The 19,309-nt window shown below is 37.5% G+C and overlaps 1 protein-coding gene and 2 long non-coding RNA genes across 3 annotated transcripts in view; 1 reads left to right on the top strand and 2 right to left on the bottom strand.

Annotated features, from left to right (window-relative positions):
• Window positions 1-459: 459 nt before the first annotated feature.
• On the bottom strand, window positions 460-2,876 carry LOC140927882 (uncharacterized). The gene is made up of 2 exons (XR_012164586.1): window positions 2,720-2,876; window positions 460-802 (listed from the first exon to the last, which is right to left on the bottom strand). It is a non-coding gene; the product is annotated as an uncharacterized lncRNA (long non-coding RNA).
• Window positions 2,877-2,953: 77 nt separating this feature from the next.
• Window positions 2,954-5,540, top strand: LOC140927883 (uncharacterized). The gene is made up of 2 exons (XR_012164587.1): window positions 2,954-3,192; window positions 5,339-5,540. It is a non-coding gene; the product is annotated as an uncharacterized lncRNA (long non-coding RNA).
• Window positions 5,541-12,247: 6,707 nt separating this feature from the next.
• The window catches only part of LOC140927881 (contactin-5-like), an 8,310-nt gene continuing 1,248 nt past the window's right edge, over window positions 12,248-19,309 (bottom strand). Inside the window, exons 2-7 of the mRNA XM_073377579.1 lie at window positions 18,317-18,589; window positions 17,084-17,386; window positions 15,507-15,833; window positions 14,794-15,150; window positions 14,071-14,103; window positions 12,248-12,519 (exon numbers count right to left, since the gene is read on the bottom strand). Coding sequence (XP_073233680.1) covers window positions 12,455-12,519; window positions 14,071-14,103; window positions 14,794-15,150; window positions 15,507-15,833; window positions 17,084-17,386; window positions 18,317-18,589 — 1,358 coding nt within the window. The 3' untranslated portion in view covers window positions 12,248-12,454. The remainder of the gene's footprint in view (window positions 12,520-14,070; window positions 14,104-14,793; window positions 15,151-15,506; window positions 15,834-17,083; window positions 17,387-18,316; window positions 18,590-19,309) is intronic.

Raw genomic sequence — 19,309 nt, 5'->3', positions numbered from 1 at the left:
AATGCTTTTTCAAATGTTCTACTGAAGTACCCTTAATGAGGCAGAGTGTGGTCATGTATCAAAAAAGGAATATTCCATAAAATAGTCTTGAATCGAGATACGATCACCGGGTCAGATCATCTACTTTCTATTTGTTAAACTGAATCACCAGTATAAAGACTAAATTCTTCCGATAAATCTTTCACACTCTGCAAATTATGCAACGTAATCAATTCTTGTTGAAAGTGATTTGGATGATTTAAGTGTAACTTACTTGATTAAAAATACAGTATTCAGGCCGTTTTATGTATTACATACAGCACAAAATGTAAACAAGATTTTTCCTGGCTTTCATGATAATGTTAAAGCTATCAAGTCAAGAGGCAAGATCGGAGCTGGCCTGGGTTGAAAAGTGCATGCTACATTTCTAAAGTACAGAAGTACAGTTACAAATAATGTTTCAATAAAGAGGAATCTTCAAAGGCCAACAATGCTATTTTATTGAAAAAAGGTAACCAAAATTTAGCAACAACTGTGACTATTGTACATTTTGAACATTATTAATAGTTTATGGTAGTAACCTGAATTTTCAATCCATTTTAACATGTAGAAATACAGTCATGTACTTGTTGTAAACATACACTTAGGAGGCTAGCAAGACATTTATGAAAAAAAAGTATATATATATATACAATGCAGTGTTGAAGGTTTAAGTAAATCCAGTTTACATGCTAAAATGTGTAAATTCTTAGCTGCATTTGTTGCCTCCCATAGCACTGCTTGAACCTTGGTAGTAAATTTTCCTTCTGTTTGAAAACTGAACCTGTCCCAGAATGATTAATATCACAATTAGCAACTGAAAATTTACTCTAAATTAGAGGTTCTGCAAATAAGACGTAGGTTCACTATTTCAGTAAGACTGAGTGGAGTCCAATTTAGTCTGCAATCATACATGTACAAGTGTTTAACAAAATCAGACAAATGTGTAGCAGGAGTCCGATTTGTTTAATCACGAGTACAGCTGTACAACACTGTATGAATACTGACTGAATTAGAGGACATGAAGGTCTGTTAGACTAATGATTAGTAATAAAAAATTATTAATCCTAACCTTTGCAAAAGAAAAGGGAAAAGGTCAACACATGGACAGTTGTATATATGAGCCAGTGCTTTTGTATAAATTGTGACTAAATAAACTCGTTGCTTGTTGATATATAATAATAAAAATAATAATCAAGAAAATGCATATTGTGGTCATCGCTGTACAAAACAGACAAGTAAATAAAAAAATTGAAGAGTTAAATTTTGATATCAATAATACATTGCAACGGACTAATGTCATGTTGAAATGTTGTGATCAATGTCTCTTTTACATGTAGTACTGGCACCTATTAAAGCAGTCCACTCATCTTCATTACCACGAGCCAAACCATTTTATAAGCCACTCTCAAATGAAGCTGTATATTTATCAACCAGAACAGAACTAAATCATAGGAATTACATTGTATACAGTGTGTAAAATAGACATGCAAGTGCAGTTTTGGCGATGCAAGCATAAGCATAAGAGATTATATGAACGTTGGTGAGGATGGCCGTAACAGAAGCACAAGAATAAACACAAGAATAAAACGTAAGCTTACGTTTCTTCAGGTTTCTTGGATCACAAGAAAATTAAAACCGTACCTTGTGGAGAATTGTTTTTAGCTTTGCCGCTGAAGGGTCCAGTTTGATAAATTATCAAATCCTTTAATCCTAATTAGTATATACTAAAACAGTGGATAGTGTTTTTCGCGCACTCTGATTGGCTACTCAATCAGTGAATATCCTGCACTATTCACTGATTCACCTCCAGTTCCTCCGAGCGAGCAACGCCAAACTCGCTTAAGTTGCGAGCAAAATGCCTTCCCAGTTTGCTGCCGTAAACAAACAAAGAAATTTCACAACTAATCAAGCAAGCTGTTTCCGAAATACACGAAGAAGGTGACGAAATTCGGATTGGAAGTTTTAACAGGTAAAGCTTTGTCTTTTTGGCACGAATTTATCGATAAAACCGGTGAAAAAGTTTTTGTTTACAAATGCAAATTAAGTTTAAGTCTTGCTTACTTTATTTAGTTGAGTTGTTCATAAATAAGCTTAAAACTATATTTAATAATCTTTTTTTATAAAATGATTTTAAATACAAAAAGAATTCACAACTCCTTTTGAAGAAATTTCCCCGCAAGAGCTAAACAAATGCCTTCAAAAGTTTTAATTGTCGGCAAAAAAAAGCGACGGCCGCGGCCGCCCGGTCATTACGCGCCAAAATTGTAATCGTTGGCAACAGTATTTGAGTTAAAAATCGTCATTTTTGTGCTCAATTATCTCACTGTTTTAGTATATACTAAAACAATTATTCACCTCAGTGTCGGTGGCTAGTCATGGATATTTACCTCACTGCTTCGCAGTTCGGTAAATATCCACGACTAGCCACCTCCACTTCGGTGAATAATTGTTATTTATTAGGATTTCCGTACGGCCCCACTCATACATTATGCTTGCAGGAGCCATTTTCATACTATTTTACACAAACAGTTGATGTGAAGGGAATCGAAACATAAGACTTAAGCTTACATGTAAGCCTAAATGCGTAAAATATGATCTGAATATTGCTGTATGGAAATATTACACGTGCAGTGTATGAGTATCTTGTTAGCTTTAATCTGTTACAATAACCGTTACAATGCTTCGCTACATATCGTACCTCACTGTACACTGTAAAGACTGGTCCATCTTCCGCTTTGATGTAGGTGACGATCTTTTTCCTTGTAAAACTATTACAGCACTGTAAATTCCCCCAAAACTCGCCTTGAAGTTGAAAATGATGGCTGTTGATTACTCGATCAAAGTTCGATTGGTTTTTTAGCGCTCACGCTGTAAAAATGGTCAACAGTGATGCTCGAATTACAGGCGCGGTCGCAAGGCAAACCGGTTTGAGGGCGGTTCAAATTGAAACAAACGGCTTCGCTAGTGTTGGGTTTTGTTCGCTCTGATTGTAATTTTAGGAAGAATCTTCGGATTCAAAACATGTTTTAACCTTTAGCGCAAAAGTTTAAGAAACGTCACTTGTTGCGCGACTGTGAGGAACCATAATCGATCGCTTTTTTGTGTAACATGTAACGAAAACTTCGCACCGCTGATATCAGATCATCGGCTGGATTCGGTAAACGATTTTAGGTGAGTTTTGTTTTTAATCATTCTTAAGTAGTGCTTGTTTATTGTAGATTACTTGCTACTAAAGCGAAATAATCATAGTTTCGTCGTTGTGTGCTGGAGCACAGTCAGACAGAGCCGCGATTACAGTTCAAGTTGATCATGATGTAAGAAATAATTATAAGCTTTGCGGAACACAATGTGACAGAGGCTGTGCATGGTCTTTGTTAAGTTTATTTTTACTGAAATGATGTTTGGTGGGCATGACGATCCTTTTTTCAAGCGACAAATCAGTTTCTTCGACGAACGGATTCACTCGGGGAAAGCCATACAATACCCTGCGAGCAGAGGCCCTTCGATCTTCCTAGATAAAAGGGCCTCTGCTCGCAGGGTAGCCATACAAGGGTCATGACCTTGATCAGAACAGAAATGAAAGAAGTAAATTGTTCAGACACCGGATGTGCATGTGACCAAAATGAAAGTCTTGCTTGACACAAAAAGTCTCACTATTCTATCCTTGAAATTGTAATGCATGAGTCAATTCCAGCGGTGCCCAGAGTTATAATTTATGTTATGAATAGTTTTATAAATATGAAAGGATGCTTTTCAAATAATATCAACAGAAATTTGATTTAATGACCAAAAACGCTGATTCACTTTGATAGCTCCAGATTTCGCTATGTAATTCTGGCTTGATAAGCAATGAAGAAATGCATGCATAAAATCAAGAATATGCCTTTACATGGCCTTTGAGCCAATCTGTTTTCTTTCCCAGTAAAATCCTTTGTGTAGTTATATTCTGATAGGAAACAATGTGTGTGTCAAAAGCTCGGGAATGGCCGAGGGGTTGGCAAATGTCTGGCCCCCAGGCAGCACAAAATTTGCAAATGCCCCAGCCCCGGGACTGACAAGGCGGGCAAATGCCCTGCAGTAGCCTGGGGGGGCGCTGGGCGCAGCTGGAATTGACTGATCCATTACTCCGTTGTTCTGATCATTATAAAAGCACGTGAGCATATTATTTTCCTTCAAAGTAGGGGAAGAAGTTTCAATCTTTGTCTACACTACAGTAGCTGGCTTAGCTAGGGTAGAAAAGTTGAACTACAGTGTGCTATATATGGTTGGCTCTGCTGATGGAACTGTTCAAAATTCATTCCAACAAACCTGACAACAGTAAATTACATGTATGTATTAAAGCAGATTGTTTACAATCATGCCAGGGTAAGCAGGGATGTAGCCTGTGTACAAGCCCCCCCTCTCCTCAGTAAGAATCAGAGAAGGGGAGTCTGTGATTCACCATTGGTAATCGTGTATGGAGGCCACGTGATTTTTCCTGGAATATGTGGAAAATGATTTGATTGGCTGTTATTTGTAGATCATTACAGTGTGTACATCATGAAATCGAGGGATTTTGATTGGCTTTAGGGCCTGTCGTCAAAACTCAAGCAAAACAATAATGCTAAGGTCACGTTTCACACTATCATGAGCTCATGAGTCATGTCTGACTTGTCAACACTTTATTTCAAACTAATGACTTCCCGTATCCAGTGGGAAGGCTTGCATAAGAACATGGATCTTTTCCTTCAATATGGGCTTGTAAGAACATTTTTCTTGCTTGGTATAGAGTAATCCTATTTTAGAAATGTCTCACTCTCTCAGTTACTCGATGGAAATAACACGCATGCACCGACATTTTGAGAACTGGAATGACATGAAACATGAGCCATGGAAATTTTGGTCAGCGAAACAATTTTTTTTTAATTTATGCAAAGTTATTCCCATTCACGATTAGTGACAGTGAATCACAGACGCCCCTTGTCTGATTTTTACTAAGGGGAGGGGGTGGTCTGTACACAGGCTAACAGGGATGTCGTTAAGAGCTGGCTGCCAGCTAGTTCAACCAGCTGAAAAAGAGCTTACCACCAGCTGAATTTGCAAACCAAACCAAAGACATAGGGGAATTTTAGAGATGCAGTAGAGCAAAAAAGCCGGCTTGACCTTTAACAAAGCCTGCTTATCCATATAATTTATTTTATTAACGAATCGATTATTTTAAAAATAATGATATCTTTTTTAGTGGTTTGCATCATCAAAACCATTGTTTTATTATTTAAGGATGGATCAAATACTCTACATGAAATCTTGACATGATTCTGCTGTTAATTTTGTTTAGATGTTGCTGCATTTCAATATTCATTGTATCACTGTACTTACAAGATGGATCTGATGGCTGAGGCAACAACAGTGACCAAAGATAAGATTTACATTTTTTTGTTATTGTAACACAACAACTTTAGTTTTCACTTAAATGATTTGTCTTGTACAGCTGTTCATTTGCTATTAGCTAAAATAAACATCTGTATTGGCCTTGAAAATGAGCTTTTTTTATTTCATTGAAACTTGTCCAAACTAAGTAGGATGGAACCCTTGAAATTTGTTGTTCATTTTCAATGGTGAAATTTGGTACGTCATGATTGTAGCCTGGAGAGGAGATACAGTACATGTATTCCAGATGAATTTTGTATTGCAATGACACTTTTTTTGTCATTAATGGCCTTATTTACACTGTAGTACACCATACTAAAGTGCAGTCATGTTAAAATGCAGACTGTGCAGACTGAAGATTTTTTTTTAAATAAGCCCTGAGAATAGTAATTAACAGTTAATGAATGAGGCTTAGTATCTTATAAAGAATTATGGAGATCGAGGAGGGTGTTATCCGTCGAGGCCGTAGGCCGAGGCGGATAACACCCTCCGAGATCTCCATAATTCTTCATATGATATGAAAGCCGAATTCAATAACTGTTTTAATTTATTATTCATTCAAAATAATTCCAAGTTTAAAAACATAGCTAAAACATGCTAACCTCCATCGATCCATCGATGTTCAGTTCATCTTCGATAGTGTGCGTTTAGGTTTGTCCAGCTCCGCAAATATTCTCCAAATGGCAGATGTCATCCTTCGAGTTGTCTTCTTGCTGTTCTTGCCGTGTTTTTAGCTATTTTTTCGCCTAGTTCTTACTCTTGAAACAAGTGAAATGTCCGCCATTTTTTTAAGTTCACAACGAAAACAACTCAACCTCGTCTCCAGGTCTTCTCGGTTAACGGTGCCTTAACCTGCGAAAACGCTGCATTTTTGACGTCATTTCCTCGTTAAAGTCAAAATTCTTCCAAATTTGGTCATCAGTAACTGGTTATGGTGAATTAAACGTGTGCTTTTAGCCAATCAGAATTGGGGAAATATTTTGAATGAATAATAATTAGGGTTAAGCACTGACTTGGAAAACGGTTAGCTTTTATTTAGGGTTAGGGTTGTTGCTACATGTGTATATATAGCTTCAATTTAACCAGCCAACAAATCCTCAGTGATGTATTTGATTTAACAGTTGAGAGTAGTTTAAGACTAAATTTTCATGGTAGCCATGTCTTTGTCTTTCCCATGAAAAATAAGAGAGGGCCATAATTCATGGGTAATGAAAATGTCATCAAAAGCCATTTCATTTTTTCATGACCCATTAATATTCGACCGTTCACGGAAAAATCATGGTTTTTTTATGGGGCATGAATTTAACAACCCCATGAAAAACTCATAAATTCCGACACCATGAAAAAAGAGCTTTTTAATTCACGGCTTTTTCATTACCATTAAAAAGCCATGGAAAAAAATAAGCGGGTTTCATTCTATTTCATGGCATTTTCATGGGATTTTTGTTTGTTAAAGTTTTTTCATGGGCCATGAAGCGTTGAATTTTAAGGGGTTTTTTCACGCTTTTTTCATGAGATTTTCATGGCATGTTCCCCATGAAAAACCAATGAAAATTTCCCATCAAAATCTCCTGAAAAACCTGTGAAAAACATGTGAAATGACCATGAAAAATTTCACTGGATTTTCATGGGTTTTAATTTCATAGTGCTGAAAACCAGCAATAAACGTCAGACGAAACTTGAGCGTCTTATTTAAGACGCGCCAGACAAGAAAACGCATTTGATAACCAGCAATGTTAACAGTCTCTGATCGGATTCAAATCCCTTCCAAAACGACTAATAAAGACACAGGAACAAAGGAAAATACATCTTGTTATTTTATTAGCTAATACAGCGTAAATACATCAAATTTTTCCTATTAGCTAATACGGCGTTCGGGCTCCCTGTGGTGGGGTGGAAATTTTTGACATATAAACACTTCAGCCCGGTTACTGCTGGGATTCATCCCAGCAGTGCACGAGTTATGTGGTTGATAACACCCCCCGAGATCAGCATAATTCTTTAGATCATACGAAAGCCGAATCCAATAACTATTTTATTATTCAATTAAAATAATGCCCAGTTTACAAACCAGCTAAGACATACTTACCTAAATCGATGTTAAGCTTCCGGTTTCATTTCCCGGGGGGACTCCGCATATGAAAGGGGTGGGGATGCTCGTTGTCTCGCTTCGGGGTGTAAATTTTGGATTTTGGTCTCACTTAGGGTGTTCTGGGCAAAACGCCATCATATTTAGCCGCGAAGGTCTCGTTTAGGGTGGGTTGCACGCGAAAAAATATAAAAAATGTATATTTGATATGTATATATTTTTCATTCGTTTTATTTACTCCATTCATATAATCCAAGTTTTCTAATTTGTCTGTGTTTTAACATGGTCGCTTTTAGGGGTAAAAAAAGCTTGGGCCACGCCCAGATCGGTCTCCTTTAGGAGTTTAATTCATAATTTCCGACGAGCATCCCTACCCCTTTCATATGCGGAGTCCTCCACGGGTTTCATTTGCCTGTTCCTCTGAAAATTCAGGATATAAAAGGGATTTTTTAATAGTCTTGCAGATCTTCTTAAAATAGCAGTTGCTATCCGCGTGCCGTATTTTTGCAGTTCTTGCTATGTTTTTGAGCAGAAGTTCAGCTATTTCTTCGTCGTAAAACGTGTGAAATTTGCCGCTATTTTCTCTAGCTAGCTGAGTTTACGCACCCCTTTCACAGGGCTTCTCGGTTATCATGCGTTTTTTGGTTGTTATCCTCCACCATCGATGTCAATTTATCGGATATCGCCAACCTCTTCCAAATTTGGTTAACGCTAGCTGGTAATGAAGCATTAGCCAATCAGAAACGGTAAAATATTTTCATTTCGCCGAATGAATAATTATCAGTGCTAATTGTAAACAGCTCACTAGTATATTAAACTAACTAAATTAACAAATAAATATATAGATATATGGATCAAATAACCTTAGCCTATTTGCTTCTAGAACACTAGCTATGAAAATTGATTTGTCAATTCCAATATCAGTTAAGCCTTTACATCGTTTCATGTACGATAATACAAATTAAGCACCCTTAGAGCTTCGAAAGGGGTAAGATTAGCATGATCATTTAAGCTTAGATCGTAGAAAACGAAGACACCCAGTTCTTTTTCAACAGCTTTAATGCTCTTCGAGACATGAGCAGTGTGCTCTTGAACTTCCTCCCAAATGGCAATTCAGCAATTAAATGCTTCAGTCGGTTCTATGGACATGTTTATTCTCTTGTTTCATGACTATTCCTTTAATTATTCCATCATTACATTACATACATGTTTATTCAAACTCATATATAACTACATAAATTTGAAAGGGAGAGTCTAGAGGTTAACCCTATGAATAAAACTCTCCTAAAAACAACAAACAAACAATAAAAATTACAATTTTAAAAAGGATTTGAGTTTACATTTAAAAAGTTCAAGGGTACCGGCTTCAACAACATTACTAGGTAAATTGTTCCAATAACTAATTACATTGTTAAAAAAAGAATATTTAAAACAGTTGATTCTAGATAATTTACAATAAAGCTTATACGAGTGATTTGCCCTAGTGGATTTGACTTTTGCGAATTGAAAGAATTCCTCAAAATCCAAGTGTGATAAGCCAAACACGATCTTATAACATTCAACAAGAGAGGAATATGTCCTACGACTGGACAAAGATGGCCAATGTAACGTGTCACAACGCTCTTCATAAGACATATCACCTCTTTTTTGCCTATGAGCTAATCTTAACGCGCGTCTTTGCACGCTCTCTATTTCATGAATATCTTTGACAAGATATGGGTTCCAGACTGGAGCAGCATACTCTAGAAGTGGTCTGACCAATGTTTTGTAAAGCAATGAAAAAGTTGTTGTCTTAGCTGTTCCAACAGACCGTCTTATTAGCACTAGGACTTGGTTCGCCTTATTCACCATAGTACTAATATGTTCACTCCAAGTAAGATCTTTTGATATAATAATTCCAAGATCTTTAAAGCTCTTGACATCTTTTAAGGCCGTACCTAGTTTATAATTCGTAGTCGATTTTTCACGAGAATGCATTATTCGCATTGCTTCACACTTTTCCTCATTGAAACGAAGTTGCCATTTTTTCGCCCATTTACCAAGATTATTCAAATCAGTTTGAAGGTATTGTTCATCGAGACTAGGGTTGCGAAGCTCTCTGTAAATCTTTGTGTCATCCGCAAATAATTTAATTTTTGAAGAGACACTATCAACGATATCATTTATAATGATAGGAATAAAATTGGACCAAGAATAGTTCCCTGTGGGGTACCAGATATCACAGGTGCCCAATCAGAAAAAGTCCCTCTTACAACAACTCGTTGCTTTCTACACGTGAGGAAATGCCTCAACCAGTTAAGAAGTTTGCTCTCAATACCGAGGCTATATAATTTTATGAGTAGACGCTCATGAGGAACACTATCAAGAGCCTTTGCGAGATCAAGAAATACAACATCTGTTGCTACAGATGAATTCCTAGATCTGGCGAAGTCATGAAAAGTAGAGAGTAATTGGGTCACAGTAGACCTACCCTGCAAAAAACCAAATTGATTTTTGTTTATCACGTTTTGGTCTTGCCAAAATGTCTATAATTGTTAGAATACTTTAAAATCCTCACAAGAATCTTCATATTGTTGTGAAGTATTTTGTAGGTTATTTTAAGTTTATTTCGTGTTTGTGCTTGACGTTTCACTTGTGAATAGAGTCTTGTTATGATCAGTTTATAGGTCAAGGTTAATCCGTATATGTGTTAACAGGTTTTTGAGTGTTGTTATCTTTTTAATGGGTTTGTCGACCGAAGTGTCATCAAGTTTGGGGTTTAATTAAGTTTGATTGTCAGTTTTTAAGTGGGTACGTTTTGGGAACATTACTGACCTTGATTGTTACCTACATCAGAGTTCCTGTTTTGGTTTAAGGTAGAGTGTCGTGGGTTTAGCTGTCACGCTTTCATTGGTTTTCTTATGGGTTTGTCTATTCCACTTTGGTCATCAACAGAAAATTCGTTTAAGTCACGTTTGTAACTCTCATGGTCAGCAAGCCTAGACGTACCTACGTTTTACTCATATAAGTTGCCAGTGTTTAGCACGAGTAGGAGAGAAAGTAGTTGAGATTACAAATGAGCTGCTGTAAAGATTAAAGAAAAACAAGATGTAAACTCTGATACCTGGTACCTCTACGCTCAGCGAGCGAGTTGCTCGTAAACCCCCTACATATTTTGGTGGAGAATCCGTTATTTTGTTGGAGAACTTGAGTCTATTTTAGTGCAGAATTCCTTATTTTGCTGTTCATGATGGTTTAAAACAAGTCAGGAGTGGAAGATCCGCCTTGGAAATCTGTGAGTGCTACGCCGAATGTTGCCATTGCAAACAATTAAGAACTCAGTTTAAGTTTAAATGGAGTCATATGTAGGTGGAAACTCGTATGTGTAAGGCTCCCCCTACAATATGTTTCCCCGAAGAAAAACAACAACAACAAAGAGGATAAAATTAACTGAAAATTCATAGAATTAGATCGTCGATCAACGGCTTGACCTTCCGAAATATGGAAAAAAGGCAAGTCGTTTTCTTTCTTTGCTGTTCTCTTCGTTATAGTTCGTCAGGACCCTGAGTAAAGAGAACAGATTAAGGTCGTGTCCACACGATTCTAGACATTCTTGAAACCGCATATTTTTTATCCGCATTCGCGTAGGCACGGCCTTAAACAGCTCTGGAGAGCGGTTTCAAAACAATGTGGCTTTGGTGTGCGGATTCACTGGTTTCGTGAGGAAAGAAAGCCGATTCGTGTAAAAAGTACGCGTTTTCAAAAATATCAGGATTCGTCTGGACGTAACCGAAAAGGCAATAGAGAGCTTTAGATTCTGAGACGAGGACGACTATGGGCGCTTTCCATTTAGTCAAAATTTCAGGAAATTTCGGTTCGGCAAAAAAAGGGAAACGTTTCGTCGGTTCGTCCCACTGGAAACTGATTCCCTGGAAAAGTGGAAATTTTAAAAACGTAGGCCCGTTTTCTCGGTTGGAACGTTCCGAACGGAATTTTGTGTTCCATTTACACGTTTCTCGTACTTTATACCAGTTCCAGTTGTTACCACCTCGATAGCCATCTTGGTGTCCTGTCGGGTAACAGGCTCGGTGCCGTACCGGGGTTTACGATCAAATGTAACAACTTTTTACCTATCGCGAAATCCATTTTTGTTCCCACCGAAATTTCCGGATTTTTTATATAAGTGCGAGATTTTATCAATACTGAGTATAGCTCACGCGTGAACCAGCGTCATTTTGGCGGGAAAAGGTGATAGCCGTCGTCATTCTCCTACGAGTTTTAGAGCGAGAATGTTGTAGTGGCGGGAACAAAATGCAAGTTATCAAATGTAAGAAAATTTAATGATAAAACGTCTTACATTTGATAACTTGCAATTTGTTGATCGAGAGATGGCTTAACTTCCTTCAGTTCGATTCAGTATAAATAACCGTACTAACTTTTTTGGTGAAAAAAGGTAAAATGACGCTTTCTGGGGTGTCTTTTTTCTGAGAAGACCTGCAAAAACGTTACGTTAAATCTTGTCCTCGTTCTCGTCCTCAAATCTAAAGCTCTCTAATGTTTATCAGACTGGTTACTCAGATTTGTTTTGAATGAGCTTGAATATAGGACAGAAGAAGGCCGGCTAAGTATTCCAGCCTCTCTTACTTTAGCATGTGAAGAAAGCTTCTTTCGAGATGGTTTTTATTTCGAATCTCCCGGTAAAGCGTGACTTGGACATCTTTGTAAATATATAATGTGCAGATGTAAAATTCTTTGCTTCTGTACTGTACTTGAACAAATCGTAGAAAACAAATTCCATTGGTCCTGTAGTTACTGCTATAAATTTGATTCTTTCCCGCAATAATCAACACCTTTGAAAGGAGCACTTTGCTCTAACAAAGTTGTGTCCTCTGTAGGGTTAGTAGATGTAGTTCTTCGACAGCAAGGAACAACACCAGACTTGACAAGAATAACTGCTCAAACAACAGCTAAGGCGAAGAAAACGGCACTTGCTATGAGGGCGATAGCAGTTCCCGTCATGCCTAGAAATGTACAGTCAAATAAATTTCTAAGACATTTTGTTGTGATTACACTTTTAACCTATGCCACTGATATTATGTTGGCACCCAACGAGAATATAGTTCAAAACCACTTAAACATAGCATTGTTGAATATATTTTAGTATTTAAACGGTAGATATACGCATATTTTTATCCCCTAAAAATTTTTCATCTGTTCGGATTTCGTACCTGAAAGTCTAGTGATCCGAAAATTATAGGGATCAAAACTTACCTTTTCGAAAATTTTAGCCAGAAAATAGGCTCCCGAAAATTCTAGTTAAACTTTTTAGGGTAAAAATTAGTTAAAAATGGGCAAGTATACCATTTTTTTTATGTTCAAAAATCCTAGGAGAGGCATGCAAGCAACAAATTTTACAACAAATGTTCCGAAAATTCTAGATCTCAAATCGTCTTCCGAACAGATATTTTTCCGAAAATTGTCGTTGGGTGCCCCTGATATTAATATTATAAAGGAAATAAAGGGAGATGTAAAGAATCAACCATAAGAGGACACAGAAAAAATGTGTCCTCTTATGGTTGATTCTTTACATCTCCCTTGATTACACTTTTGCAATCAAAATGTAAACGTCCGACAGCTAGGAAACAGGAACAACTATCAAGTTCTCTCAACCAGATGCATCTTCTCAGAAAGAGAAAGCGTCGGATTTAAGTATACGGCAGGCAAAGACAGTGGTATAAAATTTTGCAATAATTAAAGGTGGCTCACAGTCACGTGTTTTCCGGGCCCAAAAGCGAGGAATAAAACAAATAAATCTAATGATTTAATGGTAGAGCTGTAGTGCATGCACAACGTGATTTTTCCTCTCCCGGTCGGGATCGAATTATAATTTGGAAGCATTTTAAGGAGGGGGGGGGAGGGAGTGAAACCGGAGTACTCGGTCGAACCTGGTAAAAAAAAAAGTTAAATAATAGAAAAAAAAACCTCTCCAATAAAGGGCGAGAGCCAAACAAATTCAACTTAGATATGGCGCCGCTTAAAGGATTCAAACCCAGGTTAAATTGGTGGGAAGTAAATGCCCTTACCAGTGCGCAACATTTTCTTTTCTTTCAAACTTCATTGCGATTATTCTAGTTTACTCAAATTGATAAAGTGAGGCAATTTTTTTTAGAATTGCATTCAAGTCCAAAGAGAACAAAAGAAAATTTGTAGTTTGCCCATGTCCTACCGAAAACATCGCCTGATTTGACGATGTCGTTGCGTAAGATACCGACTGTTTTCTGACAAACTATTTAAATTTTCCTGCCCCTTTACGCTTCTCATCTCTAACGCATGCGCTCGAATTACGTTTTCAGCTTTAAATTGAGCATAATTAAAATGATAGTTTCCCTTGGCACCTGGATGAAGCAGCCAACCAAGCAAGCATCGAGCAAAGCGTAAACGAGAGCACCCCCCCCCCCCCGCCTCGTCACGTTTTTGCACTAATGGTCCAACCTCCTGCCCTGCTCGTAAGGGAACCAACAGTCACTAACTGACATTGTTCCTTCAAATAAAAGACAACATAAGGTGTTCACCTTCATCATTAGTTGTGGCTTCAGTTGTGTCGTCTGAAAAAGGAAAAGAAGATCTAAAATTTAGCCGTTTGATCAGTTGGAATTTACCAAACTGAATACAGCAGAATCCTTTCTTATTGCTAACTACACAACTATTTAACCGACTACTGACACAATATGGCGTAAACAACAAGTTATGGGCACATTTTGGGGATTTTAGTTAGAAAAAGATCACGCCTGATTGGGCCGTACATCATACCGTTGCACTCAATGTACCTTTCTGGCTTTGATTTGTGTTTTACTGATATGTATTGACTCTGTGACGTATTATATGCTAAAATAAGTATTTTTGTAATGTTTGACTGTATTATATTCGACTCTATGACATTCATAATCACTAAGTGGCAATCTTTACAAGTAAGCAAGTTTTCAAAACACTAACGGTACACCTGCAAATACCAAAACCTTTCGTAAAGCGTAGATACCATCACTACTTCAACTTCAACTTCACTAGTAGCCTGGTTATGTTTGGGATGGCGAGGCACATCATATAGTGGAGTAGCAGGCACAAGGCTCGGGTTCGCGGACTACTGGCTTTATCATATTTTCATTGGCGACTTATTATACCGTGTTTACACTAAACCCCAAACTTTTTAACCCTTTTAAAATCGGTGTTTGAAAACACATTTAGCATTTAGCAATTTCCAACCAACTTCCTTGACACGTATTACTTTTCTAAAATACCTGATGCTTCTTCCTTGGGGAACCGGAGCACGCAGATTTTTGCTCCCTCGACCAAAATATCTTTATTGAATTTCACCCCACAGGAATAATAACAACCCAAATCCTGCATGCTGACGTTAAAGATTTCAAGCTTGAGGAGTTTTCTTTTTGTGTTAGACAAACTGGGATGATTGCGCGGGATGCCATCTCTCATTTTGTAATCCTTAGAACTCTTTGTAATTAATGTGTGGTTGACTTTCCAGTAAATAAACGGCGATGTAGTCATAAGGACATTAGGATAGATGACTGTGCATGATAGTGTCGCAGAAGTATGAAGCTTTACAGAAACGTTCTTTGGCAGAACGGAAGGGAAAGAACCTGCGAAGAGATTTAAACTTTTGTTAGTGAGATCTAACTGTGATTGATTTGCTTGTTAATCATACTATTTATCAGAAAAATAAAACCGAAAGTCGTTGTCTGATCATATATACGTAAAATAGCTATTTGGTACCGCACATTGACTTCATCCAAAAATATTACCACAATTGTGGGCTTTTGCCAAGATTAAAGAAACGTCTTACATAATTTATGGGGACCAACTAAGCAAATTTCTTTTTAGGGACTAACAAGGTAAAGACCCTGCATCGAGGCGCAAAAGACGTTTTTGAAAAAATAGTTTTTAGATAAAATCATTATTTTATTTTATTTTTGTAATATAAAGAAAAATATCCTACCTTTTTTTAAGACATGCAGCTTTGATTGCTTTTCTGCAAATCCCAGAGTGGTGTTTATTCCACACAAGTATTGCCCCTCGTCAGCCCTCGAAAGGTTGAGTATGGTCAGCACAATCTTAACCGGGCCGTTGTCCAGACCTCTCTTAGATACCATGGTCCTTGCTGATTGATTAACGTAATGATTTTTGAATTTCCAGTAAACATAAGCACTGTCCTCATTACATTTATTCGGTTTGCAAGTGCATTCTAATGTGGTATTCTTGCCTACCAATGCTACAGCAGCAAACTGGTCCATATCATTGGGTAGGAAGATTTCTTCTGTTACCACTACCAAGAAATTAATCAGATAAGAAAATCGTGTATCTTTTCAACGCCAGCACTCCCCCTTTTCCTTCTCGTCTTAAAGAGATCGGACTATGTCACGAGCGTATTGCTGTTCTATGCTAATTCCGTGCTGATGTCATTACTTAGACCCATTTAATCAGAGAGCAGTGTTAACCTTGATATTTTTAAAGGGGCTGTTTCACGGCAGTCCAGTTCGTTTTGTTTAATTTTGTCAATTACTCGCCCTCAATCGCTACGGAACTTAAAGAAAGCAAAGAAATCACATGTAAATGACAAAATAAGAGATCTGAGACAAACAAACATGTCTCCTAAGCATTATTTTTGAAGTTGCAAGTAGCAGGGATCAACTTTGAAAAACTGTTAGGCTGAACAGTTTTCAAAAACCCTAATTTCAATCCGTTTCAGTCTTCTTCAGTTTTGCCCATCCGTGGCATCTGTTGTTTCTGTTATGTTATTTTAACCTTCCTTTAAAGTTATAAGCGGTTATTTTTAAGTTTCTCTTAATTTAACGGGCATTTTGTAATTTCCTAATTTGGCTGAATTTCGAGAGACAGCTCCTTTAATTGCTGCTTTTTTACAGCATAGCGTTAATTAAAGCTTGAAAAAGGTTGGGCTAACTTTTCGCCCATGTTTCAATCCATTGCTGATCCTTGCCATCCGTTGCAAAGGACGACAGGAAACAGTTTCCCTGCCTAAATATAGTCTTAAATAGCAAAACTGGGCCATTATTTTTGTAATGCAACTGATATGAAGGCACATTTTAGCTTTTTTAAAAGATGGAATAGATATAACATGGCCCTTTTAAAAACAGTCATAATTTAAGAAGCTAGTCTCTAATCGTAACATGGTGTACCTCCGTATGAAGTACAGTCTGCCTTCCTGTCTCATTCTGGCTATAAACCACACGACAAACTAGATTGCTTCTAGGATTGTTCGTTTAACATATATATATATATATATTTATACAATTTTCGTTTTTCTCTTGTACCCGCCTCGAATACCCTTCGCTAATTGCGGGCACAAGCTTTGTAAGCTATATTTAATTTCAAATAAACTTGTTGTTGTCTCTGGACATCAACAACCCTCCTCCCTAGTTTAGGATAAGGAGCTGTACTCGTCTGTTACGTTACGCTGAGAGAATGGCATTAGTTTCTGCTGAACGGTCTAAAATAAAGTTCATTTATTCTCTCTACTTCTTAAGAAAACTTGTTCGTTGCACGCTTCTTACTTACGTTTTATCATGATGTTGATATCTTGTGTGGAGGTTCCAAACAGGTTGTGGGCGCGACATGTGTAGGTCCCATGATGGTGATTTGAAGCTATAAGTAACCCCATATTTAGCGTGTTAACATTTGGCCCTCTACTGGAGGGATGGATGAAGTATGAGTTATAGTAATAACCATGATGAATCTCTACATCATTTTTCCACCAGGAAAGACGAGGTGCGGGCCATCCACTTGCTTTACAAACCACCTCTGTGATACGTCCTTTTTCCACTATTTTAACGGAAGGCAAGGGCTGTAAGGTCGGTTTACCTTAAAAAATAATAATAACTTTATAAATGAAATAAAATAAAGCCTATGTGGTGCATCCTTTGAAGCGGGATTTAATGACAGGAAAGAATAAGAAGAAAGAAAGAAGCCGACGGGGAAGAACTGCGCAGGTCTATGAACTCGGTGTGGTTTAACAATATTATTATTGATGATAAAGTATAACAGCCACCCATTCGAAATATTTTTAAGTCCTTATCAAGCTTATCTTCGTGGAGTTGACTTCCTTGAAAACTATAGACTATTTCTCGACTCGGTTTCAGTATATAAACATTTCTTTTGTAGATGCTCATCAAAAAGTAGTAGATATTCCAACAAGCAATATCTTTTTTTTCCGTTCAGTTTTACTCAGAAATTTAGCTACTCCGCCTTTGAATTAACAGCAGTTCATCTCGGCCCATATCATATGAAAGCCGAATTCAATTCCAAATATTTCTAAGTTCTTTAGAAACCTTACTTCCTCCCATACTTTATCATTGCAGATACTCCTCAAAAAGTATCACTCGACATCCATCGAGTAATGTGAATTGCGTATTTGTGCATTTCTTTCTAGAAATTCTTTTTGGATCAATTTAGGTTTCTAGGGAAACTGACCACCCACCCCTCCCCTATGTCAACATTATCACTTACTTCTCACTTAGGGCCGAAATGTTGGCTTAGGGCAGTTTCCCAGAAACCTAGATTGATCCTTCGCTGGCGCGCTGCGTTGCGCGCCGCTGCCTGGGCGAAGTTCCTATTATTGGCAATAACTCAACGCCTCGATTGTATATTGACTATACACCTTCCAACTTTGCAAAAGATCTAGAAGGGAGGCTGGTTATAAAGAAATAGCCAGGGGATTTGAGCTTATCATCCAGAAACTGCGAAATATTTTGAATGAAGATTAACGCAATTTATCTTCAAATTTCAACTTACTTGGATAAGCCGAGCATGAAAACAAGTTATGACCTCGCTTTCCGGTACACTTGAACTTCCCGATAACCTGGTCATGGGAACTGCTGTTAACAATTACCGCTGACCAAGTTTTGTTGAAATCTTCTTTTATATGTCGTCCATTTCTCGTCCAGTTTACAGCTTCGACAGTGAGACCACTAAAGGAGCAGTTAAGAGCCTTATTGATGATGTTCGTCCTTATTGGAGTGATGACGCAACCAAAGTTGTATTCTGACAAACAAATCTTTGCGAAAACTGAAATGATACATCTTTAAATTAATCAAGTACGAGTCCGCGTGTTGTACTAAAATTTCATCCCAATATGCGGAGAGAAGTGAAGGGGAAAATATTCCCTTGAACCTACAGTAGGCTACTCAGCGAGCTTGAGTTTTCTGTTTCTTTTTAAGTTAAGCTGTTGAAAAAAATTGGCTGGAAAGTGACATATTTTAGTCACTAAACGCTTGACCCTAGGGGGCAAGATCAACAAAAAAATATCCCCCTAAAGTGGATTACCACTGTAGAGTCATGTTTACGTTCATACGCATTTAAATTTTACTAGCGAAAATAAGATAGAGGCAATGTATACATTACCTCGCCTCCATCTTATTTTCGCCGGTAAAATTTACATTGAACGCGTGTACGCACGTAAAATTATGCGACAATGAAAATCCAACCTTAAGCAGAAAATTCTGGAACGTCAAACTTTTTAGGGAAATTAAAATGCAGTCACCTGACTGACTAAAAAGGCGTATTAATGACTGTCGCATTTTGACAGCTCTATTAATTGAGAAGCACGCTGATGCATGCAACAGTAACATATCAGTTTATTAAAATTTCAAGTTTATGGCGCTTTCCATTTAGGAAAAAAACCCAGAAATTTCGGTGGTAGCAAAAGTGGAATTTCCGATTGGTAAAAAGTTGTTCCATTTGGTCGTAAACCCCGGTACGTGGCGGTGCCCGACCGTGGACCTGGAA

Source organism: Porites lutea, chromosome 2 (assembly GCF_958299795.1).
Source record: "Porites lutea chromosome 2, jaPorLute2.1, whole genome shotgun sequence".
Taxonomy (NCBI): Eukaryota; Metazoa; Cnidaria; class Anthozoa; order Scleractinia; family Poritidae; genus Porites; species Porites lutea.
Note: the sequence above shows the minus strand (reverse complement) of the source record. Positions and strands in the feature narration are given on the sequence as shown.